The following is a 21,699-nucleotide window of genomic DNA, read 5'->3' on the forward strand; positions in this document are numbered from 1 at the left end:
TGCAAACATTGAAGAGATTTGAGCAATTGTTTATTCTGAAACATGATACTAAATGAGATATCTCTTTATATTTAGCATGCTGTTGTGCAAGTAAGTTTTGTCTTAAAATATTCACAGAAAAGAAAATGTCACTAATATCCATGCCAACTTATGTGTGGGGAAATACTTGCACCATGTACTTTTGGTGCTTGCTCTGCTGTTACAAGTGCCACACAGATGCACCTGAGGTGCACAAGTGACTGAGCCCACGGCTTTTATGTTGTGACTAGCAACCATGAAGCTTGGAGGAAGCACTTTGTAAAGGAATAACTGAATTACTACTACTACTACTACTACTATCACCACCACCACCACTACCAGAATATTTTTTCAAAAATCTACTCGTTTTTATCTTGTCACACCACCCAAATAGAAAAGCAAGCAAAGGAAGAGCTAAAACCAAGATTACACCAGCTCTCTTTTGAATACAGATAGGGTTTGGATCCCACTAGAGTTCTACAAACTTGCTGTCTGATATTCCTCACAATGCAATAAAACAGTCCTTTCCAAAACTAGACACCTCCCTTAGGAGGGGCTGTAGAACTGGGAGAGGTAATATACTTCTGGAGAGAAATTTTAATTAAACATATGAATTTTCTACATAAAAAGATACACACTTCATACTGTACCATTCAAAGCTGAAAATGAGATAAGCACCAGAGAAGAAAGCAAAGGAACTGGTTGGAAAAAAGATAAAATTCTGTAGAGTCTTCTCAACATAATTATTCTCTCCACTGAATGGCCATCAAATTAGGTAGGACACAACCAAAAAGTAGGAAATGCACTTGCAGCTAGGGTGAAATGATCAGTAGAACTGAATTAATTTAAAATTGCTCAAGTATTCCTATACTGGAGGCACAATTCTGACTGTATTTATGAGGATCATGAAATCTAAAAGTGTTCAGTTGCTGTTTCACCTGTTACCAAGCCTGCTCCAGCAAAACAACAGCTGTTTATTTGCCTTCCATTTTTTTATCTCAGCTACACAATAATTAATTTGTTGCATTCCTTCCTGTTACTGCTTTTCATTTCTCCATAAACTACTGGAGAGGAAGGAGTTTGTTCTTGTACAGTGAAGTCAGTGAGAGCCATCTCTGACCTCTGTGGTCAAGAACTGAAAGGTTCCTATATGATCTGATGAGCTCTTTTTGTTATGTGTTGTTGGTTTTTTTAATTAAAATGCTGATATGGAGAAGAAAATAAAATTAGAAAAAATACCTAGTTAAAGCAGAAACCTGCTTCTGTTAGTAATTGTAAGTGACTGACTTCATACTGAATTCACAGTAAAGCTGCTGAATGCCACTGGATTTGAATACCACATTGCCTTCCTGTATTTGGTAGGCAAAGAAATCAAAGGTGTTCAGGAGGAAAAAAAAAAAAAAGAAAAAAAAAAAAAAAAAAGAAGGAAAAAAGAGAAAGAACCAAACTACTGGGAAAGGAGGCTTTTGAAAAGGCTACACTGCTCTCTTTGCATCTTGGTCCTGCTGACACTCTACAGACAGCAAAAAATGCGCAAGTCTGCTGCAGAGGAAAAATCACCACTGCAGGTGAGGTTCAATAAAACAGACTTCAGGCAAAATTCAGCTGCAAAAATCAAAGAGTCAATATACTCGTGGTACGGCTTCTCATACAGAGACTTACAAAATAAGTCCACATAAAGGGACAATGGGAAAGAGGTCTGAGGCAGAGGGTTTGTGTCCAGGAAGCAAATATACTATATTTCTATACTATGGCAATCTACCTGGCCATAATGAAGTCTGGCATAATGAAGTCTGTCTAAAAACAAAACCTGGCCAGTACATTCCTAAATGTGAATTTCAATTATAGAACACAGCACTTCACAGTTTATGTTTTTGATTTACCTGTTAAACCAAAACGAATCAACTGCTCTCAGACATTGTTTAAAATTTACATTTCTTCTTCACAGCAAATACTTTACAGTGCCTGACTGTTCACGGAATTGCCAAAATAATTTGTTCTCTTTCTTCCCTCCCATTTTGACATAATTTTTGCTAATATGAATCCAAGCAAAAGGTTTTCCTCTGTGGCTCACCAGCGATATGCACACATGCTTTACACACAGGTTTACAATCCCTTGTAACTATCAGACAAGCCCTCACATTGCAGTGGACACAACAGTCATATAACAAGCCCCTAAGCACAAGCCCCAAAATGACAGCTTGTCAGTCTTGAAGCATGTTTAACTTTTTTAAGTCACAGGAGACACCATGTGGACAAATAACAATATTTGCATGAACATGAATTTAATGGGGAATATTCTGCACCATACGAGAGACTTCAGAGAGCTAGCTTCAGGAAGTTATGGAAAGAAGAGGAGGGATAAAATCAAAGCAAAACTGGAACATGCAGCATGCATCTGAAGATGCACTTGGTGAAGGGAGATTTAGCAAGGCTCTGGAACACCGACTGACTGGATGTGTTTAAAAGTTGCAGAAATAAAAGAGAAGGTGAGGAATCTAGCTTTGGTGAACAAACAGTCGAGGCACTTCCAGTTGCCACCTTCCACTGTCTTTTTATCTTAGGAACCTGCCACTGAAGACAGCTACAAAATCATCAACTTCACTTTATTAATACAGCATTTCTTCTGTAACTTGGTTATGGGAAGCAAGAACAGCAGCTGGCTGCTGCAATGTGATCAGTAGATATTGAATTTCAACCACTATAAATCACCTCAAATTTCTTCAGTTCTTCCTTAGCAACAGTATAAAGCACACCAGAGGAGCTTGGGAAAGCAGCTGTCCTCTCAGAGGCTTTTAGCCACTCTTCAAATCTAGAGTAGTCATCCAAAAATTTTTGCCATAGCCGCCAGGTCTCTTCAATTCTGCAACAGATAACGGAAAATCAGAGAATGCTTGGACTGACAGCCAGTTGACCTACAGAACTCTAACCTGTCATCTGCAACAGCAAACTAGCACTCCACCAGACAGTAACTGACTAATAATCTAACTCAGCCAGCCAGACTGATAAACAGACCACAGGGAAGGCTGGCTCATTCCAGACTGAGCTAGAATAAGATGAAGGCATTCTTTTTTAATGCATCTAATTTTGGAATCAGTATAAAAAAAAGTTTGAGTTTGTAATAGAAACTCTAAAAAGCTGAGCACACACTAAATAACTTCTGAAATGCAGTGCCAGGGACATTAGTAAAGCTGCTCTTTATACAAATAACTGTTTTGAGTACAATAAAGATCCTAAATACTGATAGCTCATTTAACTTTCCAGTACAAATCCACTAAAGCATAATGTGTACATTCTAAGAAAATGAGATAGAGTTCCATACATAGTTCCACATTAACTTAAAATAGTTCTGAATTGATGTGTTGAACACAAAGTTATGAAAGTCCAAGTATATTCAAAATAGACTATGCTGAAGATAGAACTTATACATGTAGTTTTAAGTAGAACTTATAAAACAGAACTTATAGATATATACAATTCAAGAATTTCCATGGCAATAGGATAAAATTACTTAGAGATATAAATCTATGGATATAGATTCAAACATAAAAGCAATAAATAAAATTGCATAAACTAAACAAAAAACTTCACTAAATACATTAAGAATATTCCACAAAATGGAAGATCACAAAAAGTTCAATTCAGCATTTTGAAACATCAAATTCTTCCTAGAGTTTTTTATATGACTGTATAAACATGACAGAAATAAGCTTCATAACTTAAGAAGTTAAAGAAAATACAGGACTTTAATCTATAATTATTTCTCATTACTAAGTCAGCGCATAGTACATAGCATTGCCCCACATCATTAACCTACACCATTATTGCTGTTGAAATCACCAAACTATCCTGTGTGGTAATAGAAAACAATGAGTCTTCTGGATATGATGGTCTAAGCATGTGCAATCACCCAGACCACAGCCAGAATCCTGGATACTGTGGCCCTCACTTGCTCAGCACAGCTAAGGTGGACAGGTGAAGAAATTCTCTGTAAGTCTCAGTCCTAAAATTCTTCCAAATTAACAAAATCAGACATAAGAGAAACTGCTGAGGAACACCAGCTACATATAAACCCTATTACTTGGAATAACATTCCATCCACTCAATACCTAGTTTTCCACCAATCTCAGTAATTCTTGCATAAATTTAAGTGTCAAAACTTCCCTTTTAGGTTATGTTTTCTAAATCTCTTTGAGTCATTGCTATAATCTAAAATTTCTCTAGTTTCTTTCTCATCATATCTATGAAGCATGGGAAATAATATATCATTCTGTTGAAGGACCTGTGAGCAAAATTTGATTATTGTTATCTGTACTTCGTATAAAGGCATGCACAACCCAAAATTTCATTTTTTAATAGAGACGTAGCAGCTATTGGCTTCTACTCAGTGTATGAGCTTTTTCTGAACTTTACACCTTTTTATTCAGTACTACAACCATTCAATATACATCCCATTCTGTATTTCTGCCTGTGGAAGGAAATACTAATCTGTAGGTGTTTTAGACTTACTTAAGTCGCCTTTCCATTGACATTGCACAAATATTTCTCCACCTTCTGTCCAGATTACGTGTAGCCTGCTGGATAGAGTCACACTCTGCCTCTGTGGCACAGGCATCACAGTCATGAAGAAGTACCTCACACAGATTGAGAACAGATGCCACGCCAGTGCTGTGCTTCTCTATGTCCCTCTGGAGCTCCTGCAGGTGAAGAGATCAGTTCTTAAGAGAAATTGCAAAACATGCATCCATGCAAATGTATTTATCTTCCACTTATTTAAAAAAAGAAAGAAGCTTGCAAACAGAAAAAAACATCCAGGGATATCAATTAAGAGAGTGCATCTACACAAGTGGTGATGCAATGTTATCAATGAGGCCAGGAGAACCTGGCAGCATGCACAGCTCTCCCAGGGACTACAAACACCAAACCATTAACTGGGACAAACTGCCAGAGCTCTGCATGCTCAGCTGAGCATCTTTCACACACATTTAATCAACATCACCAGTAAATGGAAGAATTATTCTCACCCTTTCCCATTATCACAGAGAATGTAAAGCACAAGTTAGTAAGAGAAGTGTGACAAGGAAATACATTCTTATGTACTGCAAGGGTTTGGCAGAGGGGCCCTCCATGAACACGCTACTCCCCAGGTGAGACAGCTCCAAAGTGGCAAGTTTGACATGGAGATTGGCAGCAACACATGTTGAACAGTGCACGTGTAAGAGATTTTTCCTTCTTCATTTCCAGTTCTATAGTATTTTCACTGGATATGGAAAACAAAAATTCCAGACAACTAAAAAAAAAGCACTCACACTGTCTTAGCACTTATTATATGTGATCATTATTATTTTTCCTGATGGTTTCTTGGTTTTAATGGTTTGTTCTACACTGATGACAATGTTTCCTCTACAATTGATATTTCACCTTAGTTTTGATTTCCAGATTCAAGTTGAGACAAACCACAAAAGTAATTGGCTGTTGCTGTTGGATCGGCGCAATGAGGAGAAATTGCTCTGCTTGACTTTTGTCTACATTTGTAATAAATCATCAGATTATTAGATGCAAAAATTGTATGGACAATAACTAAGCCAAGACAACCTAATTCCAATTGTGACAAAGAAATACTAATGTAACTACATCAAAAAGTGTTATATTGCATCTCGAATCCAGACTACTAGGTTCAATTCTGATTCAGATGAAGAAAGGAACCAATAGGACGATTAGAGATGTAGAGGTTTACATAGGAGAATGTGGTAGATTGAGGATGACTAAAGATAAACTACTCTGTAATTTTGCTACTGAAGTCAACAATGGCATGCAAAGGGAAATACAGTGTCAGTACACTGTGTCTACACATATTTAAGGTCTAATTAGAGGAACTTTTCTTACAGCTAGCAACATGACATGAAATGTCTTCCAGCAGGAAATGAGACCTGAATGTCAAATTTAAAAACTCAGGAAATTTGAATTAGAGCAAGGTGGACCTATATCAGCCCTTTTTTTTTTTTTTTTTTTTTTTTTGGTTGTTTGCAATAACTGGGGTTTCACTTCATGAAGTAATCTAGCTCATCTTCTCAACCAGAAAGTTATTTTGTAAAAAGTCTACTTGAGAACATCGAGTGGAAAATCACAATCTTTTCCTCCTCAGCAACAGCCCTCTCACTTCACTCGCCTGAAAAATACTTTAATTGTGATGTCAAAATACTTACTATTCTTCCTATCTGTCCTGAAATATTGTAGAAGGGTGGGTAGTATAATCAGATGTCATACGTTATGAAACACACACTCTAGACATCTATGAGACTTGAGGTAACACTGTAACACTATATCCTTTCTAATGTTTTGGAATAAAGCAGTAGTGAGAACCATGGCTCCTGAGCAATCCTAAGAATTACACTTTTTTTTATTCACCTACAGAATGTCTCCACAAGCAATGTCTAGAATATTTCTTCTCCATAGTCTAATATTTATTTCCCAGATTTTCAAATTTATTATGTTTATTAGAGAACATTAAGCTTTTGGGTTAGTTCACAAAGGAGTGTCACTTTTATGCACTGCTGTCACCCATGTACAACCTCTTTTTTAAACTTTATTTGCCCAGAAGCAAACACCATTTTTTCACATTTCAAAAGGTAGGAGACTGAGAAAATAAACAAACAAGGAATCCTTTAAATGAAGTCCATTATCATAGGAAAATAATGCATTGAAATTACCCTATCTTCCCCCAGAATATCCAGATTCATCTGCAATTTTAATTTCACTAGAGACCAGCAATCTGCAAAGCTGATGCTTGGCTGAAGCAGATGCTGAGAAGTAGTTAATGGAGTTTCATAAACGGAATTTGTCCCTCCTCTTTCACCACGTAACATCTTTAACCTAGTTTTGCATATGATCAACTGGGAAGATAACACGACCTCAGTGGAAGATCAAACATGAAAAAGAAGACAAAGTCACTAACTAAGAGACAAGGAACAAAGTATTTGAGAAGGTAGCCTTCTGAGGTGTGGTGGATAATGATATAGCCTCCAACTAATAAAAATACTGGTTGCCATGCATTGAAAGAGGGTGGGTTTTAAAAGCTGTTACTATTATAACCATGTCATTATCATATCAAATCATCACTGTGTTTCCAAATACAGCATCATCCCATGGTAAGATTCACCTCCATTTCTCCCTTTTAGAGTTCAAATTTAGCCAATGCTTGCTGTCACCACAATGAAGCAGTGGAAGGCAGAGATATACCGGTCTCTGTGCCCAAAACAAATCCCCTAAGAAGTGGTTGTAACAAACTATGGGATATCTGAAAAGGGATTCTAGTAAATAATCTCAACTGTCTACTTTGATGATAGCAATGTTTAGCCCTTCCCAGCACTTTATTGTCTCAGAAATACCATTCATTGGCAATGCTTCTAGGTTATAAATTATTATCCCTATGTAAATTACATATAAAATATTAATAATTAATTCTCAACAGAGATGTAACAAATCAGTTGAGGAGCTGGCAAAATCTCTGAGGGAGTTCTTGGCTCTCAGTTCTACCTTCAGCTTTAAGGAGAAAAATGCCCATTTGTACTTTTCATAAATTATCCACAAAATATCCTCTTCCCACGCACTTCTTTCTCCTCTGGAGAAAGGACTCAGGAAAACATCTAACTCATCTCCTGTGGGCAACAGAAAGGTATTTTTGCCGATAAATCACCAACAGGAACACAAAGGACAACAGTTCTCTCCAGCAATGTGCCTCTAGGTAAAACTACACTGGGCAGTGAAGTGTAACAGGAAGGAGAAAATACAGTAAATCATCTTAAAAGTAACATTAGTTTCAATGCCAAAAACTGGCAGACTTCACATTTTTCTACATATTTTAATCAAGCACTGCATAAAGGCTTTGTGTAGTATAAACCAATCAATTTTAACTTCACATGTATAGCTCATGCATCTTTGCGTGCAAAGTGACTCTCAAAACAAGCTGCAAAATAAAACTGAGTTAGAAAGGTTGCTAAAAACAGTAATTTTCAAGCATCTGCAAAATTTGCAAGATCTAATAGGTGTCAGTTTTGCCTCTGGGAACAGACAATTCAAACAAACAAAAACCACAAGCCCCAAAGGAAAACAATTGCAATAACTCGTTCAGGTTACATCTCTTGGTGCCTTACCTTTCTTGGAAATGTCAATCAGCTCCTGGAGGATTCGATGTCAAGGCCAGCAGAAGGCTCTATAAGTGACACAGTAAGTACCACTTGCCTTGATTTTTAAGCATTTTGCCTCATGCCCTCTCAACTGAACTGGGTATGGGCAGCCCAAGGACACTCTAGTTTGGCTCTCCCCATGTCACTGTTCACCTGGTAAGTGTGTTGTATTTTACCTGCTGTTCATTTAGCTTCCTTTGTATCTCCTCTGAGTCACAGGTTTCATAGACGATAGGTTTGGACAGCTCTGACTCAATGTGGGCAAGCCAAGATCTCAGGCTACTCATGTTTTTATCCAGCTGCTGCACTGCAACAAGGGTTTCCTTCAACTTCTTTACCCTGTAAAGAAAAAGAAATGGCAGTATTAAGTACACCCTGAAAATAAATTTTCACAGCATGCATTTCAGGAAGTTTTCAGAGAAACTTAGATGGCAAGTTCTGCTGTAAAGTCTTCCTTTATTATGTAACAGAAATATATTATATGTTCATAGCTGCTGGTTAAGAAAAATTGTGTTCTTACTAATGCCACACAACATTTCAACATTTTCAAAGCTTCTGGGTTTTTGATTTTTTTTTTGTTTGTTTAATGAATTTACACCCCCCACACATCAACCCCCCCAAAACAATCTAAGTAATTTAGCTGTGTATTTGACTCATAGATGACAACTGTTCTTAGTGTACAAGAACCACTTCTGTTGTTCTTAGACTACAAGTATCACCCATAGCCATATAGGGGTGGGAGAGTGCTCTGAGTGAACAGGCCCTTTTCACACCCATGAGAATGCTGAAATTAGTAACACAGAAGATTTGGGTTGGAAGAGATGTTTAAAAGTCTAGTCCACCTGCTCTGCAATGATCAAGGACATCTTCAACTAGATCAGCGTGTTCAGAGCCCCATCCAGCCTGACCTTGAACATTACTTGGGATGGGACACCATCTGGGCAACCTCTTTGGGCAACCTGTTCCAGGGTGAAGGCTTGTCCTTGAATAAATAAGTTTCAGAGCAAGAAGTCTGGCTCAGAACCTGGGAAGAATTCTTGAATCCCAAGGGTTGCTTTAAGTTGGTGTTATTAGACTATTTCAAGTTTAAACAAATGAAACTGGAGTTGAACAGCATAGTGATTTCTAACTAGTATTTTTCTGGGAATCCTGACCAGGAAAAACTAAATAGATTTCTGTTTGTGGTTTTTTGTTGTTGGTTTTTTTTTTGGTTTTTTGTTTGTTTTTTTTTTTAAACAAGAGCGCATTAAGCTTAGAGAGTGAATAAATTCAAGTAAACTTTCATCCTATCTCACTGATTTTTCGTCCAATCTGCTTCAACTGCAAAATTGTCCTTCAGTAATTCTCTCCTTCTTACCCCCATGTTTCATAACATAGATTATTAGTAGACTGTCAATTTTTTTCTAAGCTCTTTCTTTTTCCCTGCTTCTGTGGTACCAAAACCAATCTTGAGTAATGTACCCTCTTATGCTCCTATTGCTCTTCTACTTCAGTGCTTCAATACCAGAAAAGTTTAAAAGATGAGTGCAGTTTGGAACAGATTGACTAAATTGGGTTGCAAAAGACAAGACTGCCAGATCTGTTAAAGAAACAAAATGCCACCTGACTATCCTATAATTCAAATTAAGCAATTCACTTTTTTTTCTCATTATACTAACCAGCAAATTTATCAAGAATTTCCACATTAAAAGCAGTGGTTGCAGCTAACCATTAAGAGAACCACAGAGACACTAATGTCATCTTAGAAAAAAATAAAGGTTAAAATCTTTACAATTTTCTTCTCTTCATAGTCTTCTCTTTAGCTTACAGATGGTTAAACTGTGGTTTATATTGCTAAAAAACCTTAAGAACAGTTCAAATACAGCTTCCTTGCCAAAGTCTCATGTCCAACAGCTATAGGGTTTTGAACTGTAAAAACACGCCCCCCAGTAACTGGAAAAAAATCTGGGCTACCTGAAAATCTCTCTGTTGCATTTTAGGCTAGAGGAAGCAGTGAAAAGGATAATGCACCATAGTTCCTCATGCAATGGAGAAGCAAAAGAGAAGAGAGCTTTATTTAAAGAAACACTACACTTTATATAGGGTAGTATGTGAGAAACAAAATAGAAAAGACTCATTGCTCCAAGAAGGCAACACCTCTTTGAAAACATGTCTTCTGCAAAATATCACGAGGCATTCACACAGCTCTCATGCACCCTGCAGGTGCAGAATCATTGTTATAATTTCTGATCCTTGTGAAGGCTGAAAAAGGCAAGGCTTCAAGGCTGCTTTTTCCCTGGTATCCAGTAGTATCCCATGAAATTTGTCTATGATGTGACTGAAGTCAATACAATTATGCTGAAAGATTGCCTCAGTCCTCATCATGAGGCTATCTCATAACACAGCTATGTTTTTAGGCTTGGGGAGATGGTAGAACACCCACTGAGGGCACCATCTCCCTGCCACCTATGGCTCTACATACAATGTATTGTGCATTTGAACCAATTGAAACTTGCCCATAGGGTGACCAAGAAGGCTGCTTATCACCCTTCTGCAAGTCACATACAGCTTTTCAATCTCTGACCTTATTTAAAAGGAGTGAAATCCTGCCCATTCTCTGCTTACATTTTCAAGGCTCTATGCTACTGATCTTTTGCAGACCTGCTGGAGTGGGAAAGGGAACACTGAGTCATGTCAGCCCTGTGGAGAAGCAATGTCACTTGATCATCTGCAAGACCAAGCTGTGGATCAGGATATTTTTGTTTGCAATTGTGTGGCACTCTAATCTCTGTGCTGGATTTCATCTACATTTTGCCTGCAACAACTATAAAGGGTCCATCATTTAGAAAGTGCCCCCTGCCTCACACGAACTGCACAGGAGTTCATCCCTGCCAGAGCAAAAGAAATTGTCTGGGCCAACTACCACTATTTTCAGTCACATGATCTAAGTTACTTCAGAGAGAGAAAGAAAAACAGCATGACATACTAAAAGAACACTCCAACCAAACCCAAACTCTACAGCTTCCTTCCTGTCTTCTCAGTACATCTACCCTTATCATTGTTCTTTTTTTTTGTACTGAGTTTAACATAACAGGCTCCTTGCCCATGGTACAAACATAACAAATAAAAAGTGCTTATTTGAGTCTGCTGAGATTATTTTTTTTTGACTGAATTGCAGTACAGTGCTGTGCCTCCAGGTACACTGAAAACATATCCAGAATCAAATAATAGATGCTCCAAAATGTCTGAGAGCTTTCCTTCTGAATTTCAGAAAGCAAAGTTGCCTATGCTCTAAAAACTCTGCTTAAGAGACAAAGGTCAAATTCTAAATTAGGTATGTGGGATCCCTGGCAAAGTGTAATTTTGATGTTTTGAGATTTCACTTGCAAGATTATGTTTAAAATGTTAATAATCCAAATAATCATTTCATGCTTTTGTTGCAGCACTAGGCAGCACAGTAACTGCACTAACTGCACATGTTACTGCAAAAGACTTGAGATGACTTTTCTCCTTGATAATAAAAATTGTGCACTGAAATCAAAGGGTTGGAGCCATGACACAGTTGGTTTGAAGGTTGCTTTTCATAAACACACACACTCCAGTCTTGTTACATTTTACAAATACTTAAATTCTCAGAAAGGAAAATGCAGCAGAATTCAATTGTTTTTCATGGTTTAGTGATAAAAAATCATATAACTATTTGAATGGGCTTATGATATTTATATTTCCATGTTCTAATTAATGTGCCTCAATTACTCCAAAAAAGCAATAATTTTAGATTGCCTATTAATAATGTCTATTATTCTAAATTGGGCAAAGACAGTGGGAAAACAACGAGGAGCTAAAATTAAGCACAAATATATTTAATTCAACTAGTCCTAAAGAAGAAAATCTTAGATTCCACTCAAATCTAAACAGGAACAACCCTGTAAGTACAGAAAAATGCATCATATAGAAGTCATAACTACTGCATTAGTCATTCAGACAGCTGCCTACTAATATTAAACTTTAAAAGCAACATGAAAAAACTCAAGTGAGAGCATGTTGGCTAAGTCTGTACAGTAGACACCAGAAAGCAGAAGAAGTGTTTTTAAAAAAGTATCTACTTGGCACAGTAGACAAAGTTTAAAGAAATATTCTGAAAGAGTGAAAAATGTTGCACTATTAAAATGAGCTTTGAAAAGTAATCTTTTTATGATTAAAACGTATTTATTTTCCAAAGTACAGTATTACTGTATAGTAACACACCAGTAAAGCCTGTTATATTTGCTACTTCAATCAGTTTGCTCTTTCAAAGACTGAATTTCTAGAATTCTGAACAACAGCTAAATTTCTAGAAAAGATAATAAGAAAAGAGAAAAGAGAAGCTGAATCAAAAATCCAAGATGTTTTAGGCTGAGTTCCAGTATTACATGCAGTTACAAAATAGCTGTTAATTTGAACAGGACAGACATGCTTTGATAAGTTAAGTCTGAAATATTTTCTTTACAGCTTCTTTCCTTCTCTGCCTTTTGCTTGTAGCCATGCCCCTTTGATGACACAAACATGAAGCAGACAGACACATTCTGTTTATTCTCATGTGTGTACATGCTCTCTTATTTGAAAACAGCAGTAAGTTCAGTCCACAGTTTCTCTCAGACAGCCAAGAAATCTTACTAGTTCTAAGTCTCCATCACTATGAAAAAATTATTCCAGGATCCAAAAGTACTAGCTGTAAAACAAAGTATGCTGTTATCACTGTCAACTGTTTTTCAACTGAGCAGAAAACAGTGATTTCTAGTTACAGCACTGATTTCTACATATCAATATTTCAGTTAGTTTCCCAACAAGCCAAGACTTCAGAAAGAACAGTATCAATCAAAAGCAAACAAAAATAGCTGCCTGCCTTGTGATATCACAGTTACAGTCTGGGAGGTCTGAATCCACATTGCTGTCCTCTGCCATCCTCACAGCATGCAAGTCTTCCACCACAATCATGAAATTTTCCAGTGCTAAAAAGAAGAACTTCCACTCCCAAAGCCTGCAAACACTTCTTTTGGTGGGGGGAGGAAAGGGGACACACTTTGCTGGTGAGTGCTGTACAGAGAACGTTTCATGCCAAGCAAATGTTACCAGCCGTTGCCTGATAACATGACACTGGATGGTGACAAGTGGTCATGTTTCTAAATAAAACTTGCATTCATCAACATGTGCCAGATTTGATCTCCAGGAATGTGGACTGGGAGTGGTAGGGGAAAGGATGAAAACACATACAAAACCTTCTTTGCAAAGCCTGAGCAGTTGCAGCAAGAGCAGTTTCCTGGCTGAAAACAATGCCAACTTTTTTCACGAGACTGACATATCACACAAATTCATCTGAAAGGATTACAAGGTTCCAGAAGGGAAAAAATGGAAGTCTCTGATGCAGCTGTCACTTCTGTAGTTACAGATCTCCTCTGAACAGAGGGGCAATTAAGAATAAGGGGTAAGGGAACAGAAGGCGACAAAGAAAGATGCTTTTACAGGTGACTCGAGAAGTTTCACCAGTCAGCATAAAATAGACAGGTAAAGATTCAGACTGGACATGTATCACTATAATATATTACTAAAGCATTTTCACAAAGCACTATTAATTCACAGCTGTAGGAAGTAAAACACTAAGAAAAATGCTCCAGGCAAGGGATTACTGTAGCATTGCAGAAAAGTCTGCAGGCTCTAATAATTTATTAATACTGTCAGGCATTCAGAATGTGAAAAGATGTATTTTCTTCTCAGTACCAGAACAACTAATCTTCCTTTACTAGCTGAATCAAGCCAATATTATGTTAAACAATACCCTCCAAATTCCAAAATATTATAACAGAAACACATGTCAGTTTATAAGAACATATTCTAAAGGACCTCTGGAGCCTTCTAAAAAATTAGCTTGGGGGATGTCCACCCTTTTGTGCACTGGTAATTACACGTCAATAGAAGCAATTGTGCATACATTAATCAACAGCTTGGGTTTTAATGATTTCCAGCCTAATATACAGCTGAACTATCAAAATTTTCCACAATTTTTTTCCAAATTTCAGCAAATTTGCAATTTATTTTTCCCTTCAGAGGGCACTGAAATGTAAAGAATTATTTTTTTAATTGAATACGATAATGTTGAGGATGCCAGTTGAGAAGACTAACTTGAAATCCTATGGAAATAGAAGTAAATAATATTTTACATTCATTGGTTTAGAACTAGGACTTGACACTTCATGATAACAGAGACGGTTTGAGTGTATAATACTGCATTTTATGTCTCCCCACCTGAGAATGATACAAATCCTAATCCCTCAGTTCTCCCTATAGTAGGGACTAATCTGTAATACTGAATAGATAAGATAGATAATTTTAAGAGGTATTCTGCAGTTTCTGAATGCAATCTCTTTTTGCTAGAAGCTTCCTGAAGGTATTATTTGAATATTTCTCCGAGTGAGCATTTCAAAAGAATAACATAAAAATAAATCAGATATACTTTAAGTTCAACAATTGGTGATGCATCACATTCTCTGAAACCAAGCAGGCTCCTTGATGGTAACGCAATGCTCCCTGACTTAATCGTTCTGTAAGAAATATATGGTGTTCATTACTTTCAATTACTTTAAAACAAACTACTATTAAAGAAGCTGGAGCCACTGGAATGCTTCTGTTTACATAAAATTTACTGCTCCCAGGCTAATAGATTTCAGAGCAAGAATGCACTAAAACCATATGAAAAAAGAAAAGACAAAAAAAGACTATGAAAGTAAACAAATATTTTTGCTGCTAACAAGACTAAACTATTGCTAATACATATGCCCTTACATCAGAGAAATGGGAATTATAAAGTATATGAGCCATTTATGCAATTCATGAAGTGCAAAATGGTGAGAAAATTATTGTTGGTAATGGAAGGGAGGCTGTAGCACAGCTAAAGAGAAGGTGTTGGCATAAATCATTTTCTTAACATTTCAAACAATAATCCTGCATTTTTTTAAGTTCTGAAAATTGTTGTTATAGTTTTGACCTTGAATAAAAAGAGTCTTTAGGCCCAGTGTCCATACATCTATCTGCAGTTAGTCTTCTCCATGCATGAAAAAATGATCTGGCAGAAAACTTGAGACTTAGTTTTGGACCTGCTCTTCTTGAAAGCCAAAACTACAAAGGCACTGTTTTGATTATGCTGTCAAGAAATTTTTTAGAAAAACTACATTTGAATCCAGTTTTAAGTGCCATGTAAAGTAAGACGGTACCAGAGCAAGGTTCACTAAATCTGATTACAACTGATCCTATTTTGTAGAAACACAGAATTGTTAAGTTTGGAAAAGAGCTTTAGGATCAAGTCCAACTACCACCATCACCATATTATTATAATGAAGCTTTTAAATGACTCCTCTTGAAGAAATGTTGTGCTGTACTAAAATGTAAAACAGGAAAGTGAATTTCACAAAAATGTGTTGATGGTTAAGAATAAATTTATTTCAGAATTTATTATGAAAAGGCAGAAAATAAAGGATTTTAAATGCATGATATCCAGCATATTAATCTGTCCCACTTAAAACTTAGCAGCAAAACAACTGTCTTACCTGGCTGCAATAAGATCTAGAAGATGCTGCCACCTGTCATTGATTTTGCCAAGTTTGTACTCAATTTCTGATGCCTTACTCTCATGGCTGGCTTTAGCAAGTCTCTCTCCCATTTGCTGAAGTTGGATTTTGTTCTTCTGGGCTACAGCAATTTCCTCTTGATAATCCTAGAGAGTTAAGAGCAATCAGAAGACAGGGTTCTTATTCTAAATACACTCTGCCCTACGCTACAAAAGGAATGGTGGAAAAGTACAAGTGAATGTTGTTTTCTTAGTTGATTGGTACAGTGGACTGACAACCTCTTATATACTTGATGGATAAACAAAAACAACTACCAGAAGAATGGTAAAACGCAATGCCTTCTATAAATATGCTATAGTTTAACTCATTACAGGCAATTCTGATTGGACACTTAGTAAAGCATTCAGATGCCTGACTTTGCATTCATTTAATTTTCTGGTGTTCTGGGAGGCCATATCTCAAGAAAGACCAGAAAATGCTGCATAGTGAGAGAACACAAACACCAGAACACATCAGGGTAAGGTAAAACCTTAATTGCATCTAATTCACAAACAAGTGAACAGTTAGAGTATGTAAGGGTACACTATACCTTTTTAAGTTTCTCAATCATTTCTTCGATGAGGATGTCACCATTTTGAGACACCTTACTTTCCATTTGAGTCAGCCATTCACAGAGCTCCTTGTTCTTCTCACTGAAGACAGCCCACTCATTCAGTCTCTCACTAACTTGTTGTCGGCGCAGGGAGACCTTAAAACATTTGCAAAGAGTAAACAAAACTAAAGTAACAAAAGCATTTAAGACACGTTTAAAACACTTGGTGCCTCAATGTGAATTCCTCTAGTCTCGGAAAAGTGTTGCAGCCACTTGCCCTTGAAACAAATTGAAATTGCACAGCAAAAATTTGTGTGGCTGCCTGTAAGTTCAGGGGTAAGCGCTGATCTCAGATTTCCTGTGCATCCTATGCACAGAGACAAGCACCCAAGCGTTAAGCTCAGTAGTCTGTCCATATCTTGTTTCATAACGTCTCTAAAGCAAAATGTTGACTAGAAGATAAAAAACTGTGTTTTCTTGCAATTCTTGTTCACTTTTAAAATTTTATAAAATATATTAATTTATTTTTAGTCTAAGAGATGAAATTAAAAAGAAAAATGCTTCACCAAAATATAAAAATTATAGATACAAATGTAGTACATGCCAAAGTTTAAAAATCTACGCCATTTATGCACAAGCACACGAATACAAAGCTAAATCCAAGATATACTGTATTTTGCAAATGTAATTTTTTACTTGTGTCTCAATACACTAATTCAATAAATGACTATTTCCTGTGTATAGGCATGACACCTTGAGAGATTCCAAAGCACTGAGGTGTGTCCTGACAGGAAATATTAGGCATAACACATCAAACAAGCAAATGCTGCAGTTAACACAGAAGGAAGGAAAATATTGCTATGTCTAAGAAACAGCTGCAACTGTGGTACCATCTCAGACTGCAGACCAAGATGGACACTGAAATCAAAACTGCAGCACACACTAAGCAGCAAAGTCATCTCTCCAGTTTCAGACATTGGTGCAACTACTTACTTCCTCCTCACTGTGATCTGAGTTATTTCTGACTTTGCATCATAATTTCAGCTGAAAAGATGAAGCTCTTTCACAAATGAAACTGATGTGCTTTTTAACTACTGCCTTAGCTTGAACAGGGTCATACATGTGATCTTGCATTTCCTTTTTGTGGTTCTAAAGTTGATGACAGTTTCCGGAAATAAGCAGCAGATGAATGAAGGGTTGCACTATGTTACATCCTGAAACACTCAGCATGCTCAAAATGAAGATAAAACTTCTTTACTTGGCTCCTTCTTTCACCATAAACATACAAGCAATGACTGAATCATAATTTAGATGTATCTACATTTGCTCATTCAAATGAAACTAACTTATAACCAGTTCTGTGCTGGTAACTGTGGAGCATTTTTCCTTCTTTGGGGGTGTTTTTGAAGTCTTCATAGGTACTTTACATGAGGCAATTATTTCAAGATAGCCCCAGCATATCTGGACTGCAATCTCTACTGAACCACAGAACAGACATCAGGATAATCTGAAAAGCTGGGTAAGGAAGACTCCACTACATGGGGTGCAAATCAGAGGCCAGAAGCACACTAACAGCATGATACACCTGAAAGAATTAAACAATACTCCTCAGCTCATTTTGTAGGCAAGCAAGTCACCCTCAGACTAAAAGACATCTGAGACACTGAGATCTGAAGGAGAAGCCATCTACAGAACTGAAGGTGCAGTAGGGCAATGTTGAGTGGGGAGGGGATATCCTTTCTGAGCACAGGTCTTCCACCAAAGCAAAGCGCAACTGCACTGCTTCTGTGTTTTTTCCCAGCCAGCCATGCCAAGTCCCACAGCTCTTGACATGACACTTTTGTTGATTTTTCAAGGCAGTTTAAATATGACCTCACAGCCATTACAAAGTTCAAGAGATCCAGAAGCACTAGCAGTAACTACAGGAATATTTCAATGGACATTTCCCCTGATTCAGAAAGAATTCACTTTTGAATATCTGAAGGTCTGCCTACATGATTTTTTTCTAAAAGCTGACACTTGGATTCAGTTTTTCTCCCAACACTTCTGTAGCCTGCATACTGCTCCCACAGCACTCAGTGCTGTACTTGCCTGGTGGCACAGCTCCTCCCACTGCCTGTGCAGGAGCTCTATTCGCTCACTCAGGATGGAGATATCGTCTGCGCTGATGTATACAGACAGGGTCTCCTTCAGCAGGGAGAGGTGTGCAAGGTCGTCTGTCCAGCCTTCAACGGCATTCTCTAACTCCTTAAAAGAAGAAAACAAAGAAAAAGGACACTTTGCTAACAAATAAAAATCTGAGTATGTTGATGAAACAGACAAGCAGTGCTAGCCACTGATTTAAGTCACATCTGAGCAGACCCACCGTGTCAAGCAGACTGTTTCAGCCCCATCGCAAAGAAAAAGAAAAGCATCAACCCCAAATGTACCAATATTTTCAGAGTTATGATCATCTTGACTCCCCAGCAGAGAATGAAACATCAGCCTTATAACAAGAAGCTGCAAACTAAGATACTACTCAGCTCTCTGAAGTTCAAAGGTATCTAGGAAGTTCAGGTACTGGTTTGGACCTCTCTGCACTGAAAATACTTTCAAGTTTGTAATCCACTTCCAAAATGCAAATATATAACCTAGAAGTGCTGTCTAAAATGCCCCATAGTCACTTCACCTGAAACAAGAAGCACTAAATCAGACACTTAGATACCCTGAGTTTAAATCTGAGTTTAGAATTTCTGTATCACTTTGATGAGATCGGTAATTACTCTGGAGGATTTTCATTATGGTGAGATCACTCTTGTATTATGGTGTCCATATGTTACATAGATAGTTTCTTGCCATGAGGATGGCTGACTGGTTTGCATCACCAGTAATATGAACCCAGTTAACAACAGGAGAGGTCACTGCACAAAGGCAGGAAAAGACAAGACAACAATCAACAGAGGAGTGTTTTACCTTGCAACGAATCTGCTCTGCATGCAACTCATCATGGTGATCTGGCAATGGCTGAGAAAGCTTTTTTTTAAATGATCTTAGCTTCTCCAGGGAGTCTCCTATGCCCTTTTCACATTTTTCCCAGTCCTGAAAGCAGAATGTTTATTAGACTTCAGTTCTGATCTGTGTTATAGTTAATGTCAGTTGATCTGCCTAAAAATAACATGCCCTGAAAACTCCCTCTAAATAATACTAAAAGTCTCAGAGCTTGAGTCATGTGTAGAAATGTGTAGAACTTTTTTTGTGTAGGTCTCTGTTAGTAGAAACATACAAGGTCTTCTGTTATTAAATTCTGTCTAGATCCAGCTCCATCCTTTCAGCAAAGTCTCTCCCTAGCATAATTAATTTTCCACTTTCTTTCTTGAATGCCAGTATTAAACACACCACTATTCTTAGACAAGAGCTTCATTCAGGTGTATTAAACTCTGTGAAGAAAAAAAAAATGGTTGGGAAAACTAGTATCTTCTTTAAATGAGGATTCTAGCAGCTAGACTCTGATTTAGTGTTTGTATACCTTCCAAAATTTTTCATGTGTTCAATGCAAACTAACCATATCAAATAACGATATGGTTTTATCTGCCTCACCTGCTGGTCAAAGACTTGTATTAAGACAAAAAGATCCCTAGTAAGCCAAAGAATGCCAGTTGTGTGATACTAGAAAACACAGAACCTGTATTGAAACTTGCACTGTATTGAAACTAAGTCTAGTGTTTCAAGATATTCTCCTTCTACCTCTGCTTTTGTATTTCTCTCCTTCTTTTTTCCCCAGTCTGTGCCAGTATTTCATGCTCATCTTGATGAAGAATTAGCCATGTCAAATAATAGGACCTTGTGTGACAATATGATGTTCTTATCACTCTTCCCCTGCTCTGGCATGGGTCCTTCCCATGGGAGAGAATCCTCCATAAACTTTCCCATGAGCTCTTCCTATGGGCTGCAGTTCTTCACTAACTACTCTGGATAGAGTCCCTTCCATGGATTTGTTCCAGACTCTCAGGAACAGACTCCAACAAGGGTTTGGTATGGAGTCAGAGGTTCTGCCAGCAAAATGGCTCTAGGGTGGGCTTTCCATGGGGTCACAGATTCCTTTGGGCATCCACCTGCTCTGGTGTGGGTCCTCTGTGGGTAGATCTCAGCTTCCCTATGAACCCCCATGGGCTGCACGTAGATTTCTGTTCCACTGCAGAGCTCCACATCTCTGCCATGAGCTGCAGGGCAATCTCTGCTCCTGCTCCTGGAGCACCTCCACCCACCTTGGTGTCTGCAAAGTTGCTGTTGTCACATTGTCTCACTCCTCTCTCTAGATAGAATTGCTCCTGCACAGTAAATTTTTTTTTTTCCATCTTCTTAACTGTGTTATCCCAGAGGCACTACCACTATCATTGTTGGACTCAGCCTTGGCCAGAAGTGGGTCCATCATGGACCCAGCTGGCACTGGTTCCATCAGCTTCTGGCAGCCCTGCAGCTGCCACCTAGAAAAACTCTGCCACTCAAACCCAATTACATACACATGTAAAAACCGAACAAAATTCGTGCAAAATAAAATAAATTTTTGCTCTATTTTGAAAATAGAAGTGGTATGAATATACTTTATTGGCAAGCCTGTTATGAAGGATTACCACTCCCAGTTTCAGAGGTGATGAAGGGAAATAGTTCATGTACTGTAAATGCAGTTCTGTATTTGAGTTTGTCCACTGAGAATGTTTTCCTCCACCAGGGCTCACAGACCACAAACTTGCTGAAGAAGTACAGAAGAAATTGCACACTTACTTTTAGCAGCAAAGTAAGCTGTTTCTTTTGTTGCTCCAGTTGAGTGCTAACTATCTTCCAGCGATCCTGGATTTCAGTAAGCTCTGCCTGCAGGACTGCCTCAGCTCCACTGTCAGCAGAGAGCAGCAGTTGCTTCCCAGCCTCCACAGTCAGGATGTAACTCCCTTGCTGCCTTAAGAGAACCTTCTCTTTAAGCTGAAAATATTAACAGTTTTCTGTCAGCTTAGTCTTTTTAATTATAATTAGCACTTAATTACAATTCAGTAATTCACTGTCAAGCTCATACTTTAATTGGTTGCATATCCCTTATCTCTTATGCATGAGCTACGGCCCAAATACTTTATCCTAATGTTTTCACAATCATTTACTGCAGCAGACCTTTAGAAAATTTCTCCAAGAAGATGAATACTTCTTTATCCCCATTAATGTCAGTATCTCAATTGCTCATAAAGAGTTCCTCTAGAGCCTGTTATGCTTATAAAGGTTATTGTTATTATATCCATCTTCCAGCTAAAAAAGCTTGAAGACATCAAGCTGCTTACTAGATACAGTTAACCTCTCA

General features: G+C 37.7%; 1 protein-coding gene across 1 annotated transcript in view; it reads right to left on the reverse strand.

Annotated features, from left to right (window-relative positions):
• The window catches only part of SYNE1 (spectrin repeat containing nuclear envelope protein 1), a 284,134-nt gene that overhangs the window by 21,351 nt on the left and 241,084 nt on the right, over positions 1 to 21,699 (reverse strand). The window contains 8 exon segments of the mRNA XM_056488586.1: positions 2,731 to 2,881; positions 4,528 to 4,715; positions 8,381 to 8,543; positions 15,764 to 15,930; positions 16,374 to 16,532; positions 18,468 to 18,623; positions 19,329 to 19,454; positions 21,138 to 21,332. Coding sequence (XP_056344561.1) covers positions 2,731 to 2,881; positions 4,528 to 4,715; positions 8,381 to 8,543; positions 15,764 to 15,930; positions 16,374 to 16,532; positions 18,468 to 18,623; positions 19,329 to 19,454; positions 21,138 to 21,332 — 1,305 coding nt within the window.

The sequence above is a fragment of the Oenanthe melanoleuca genome, chromosome 3, assembly GCF_029582105.1.
Source record: "Oenanthe melanoleuca isolate GR-GAL-2019-014 chromosome 3, OMel1.0, whole genome shotgun sequence".
Classification (NCBI taxonomy): domain Eukaryota; kingdom Metazoa; phylum Chordata; class Aves; order Passeriformes; family Muscicapidae; genus Oenanthe; species Oenanthe melanoleuca.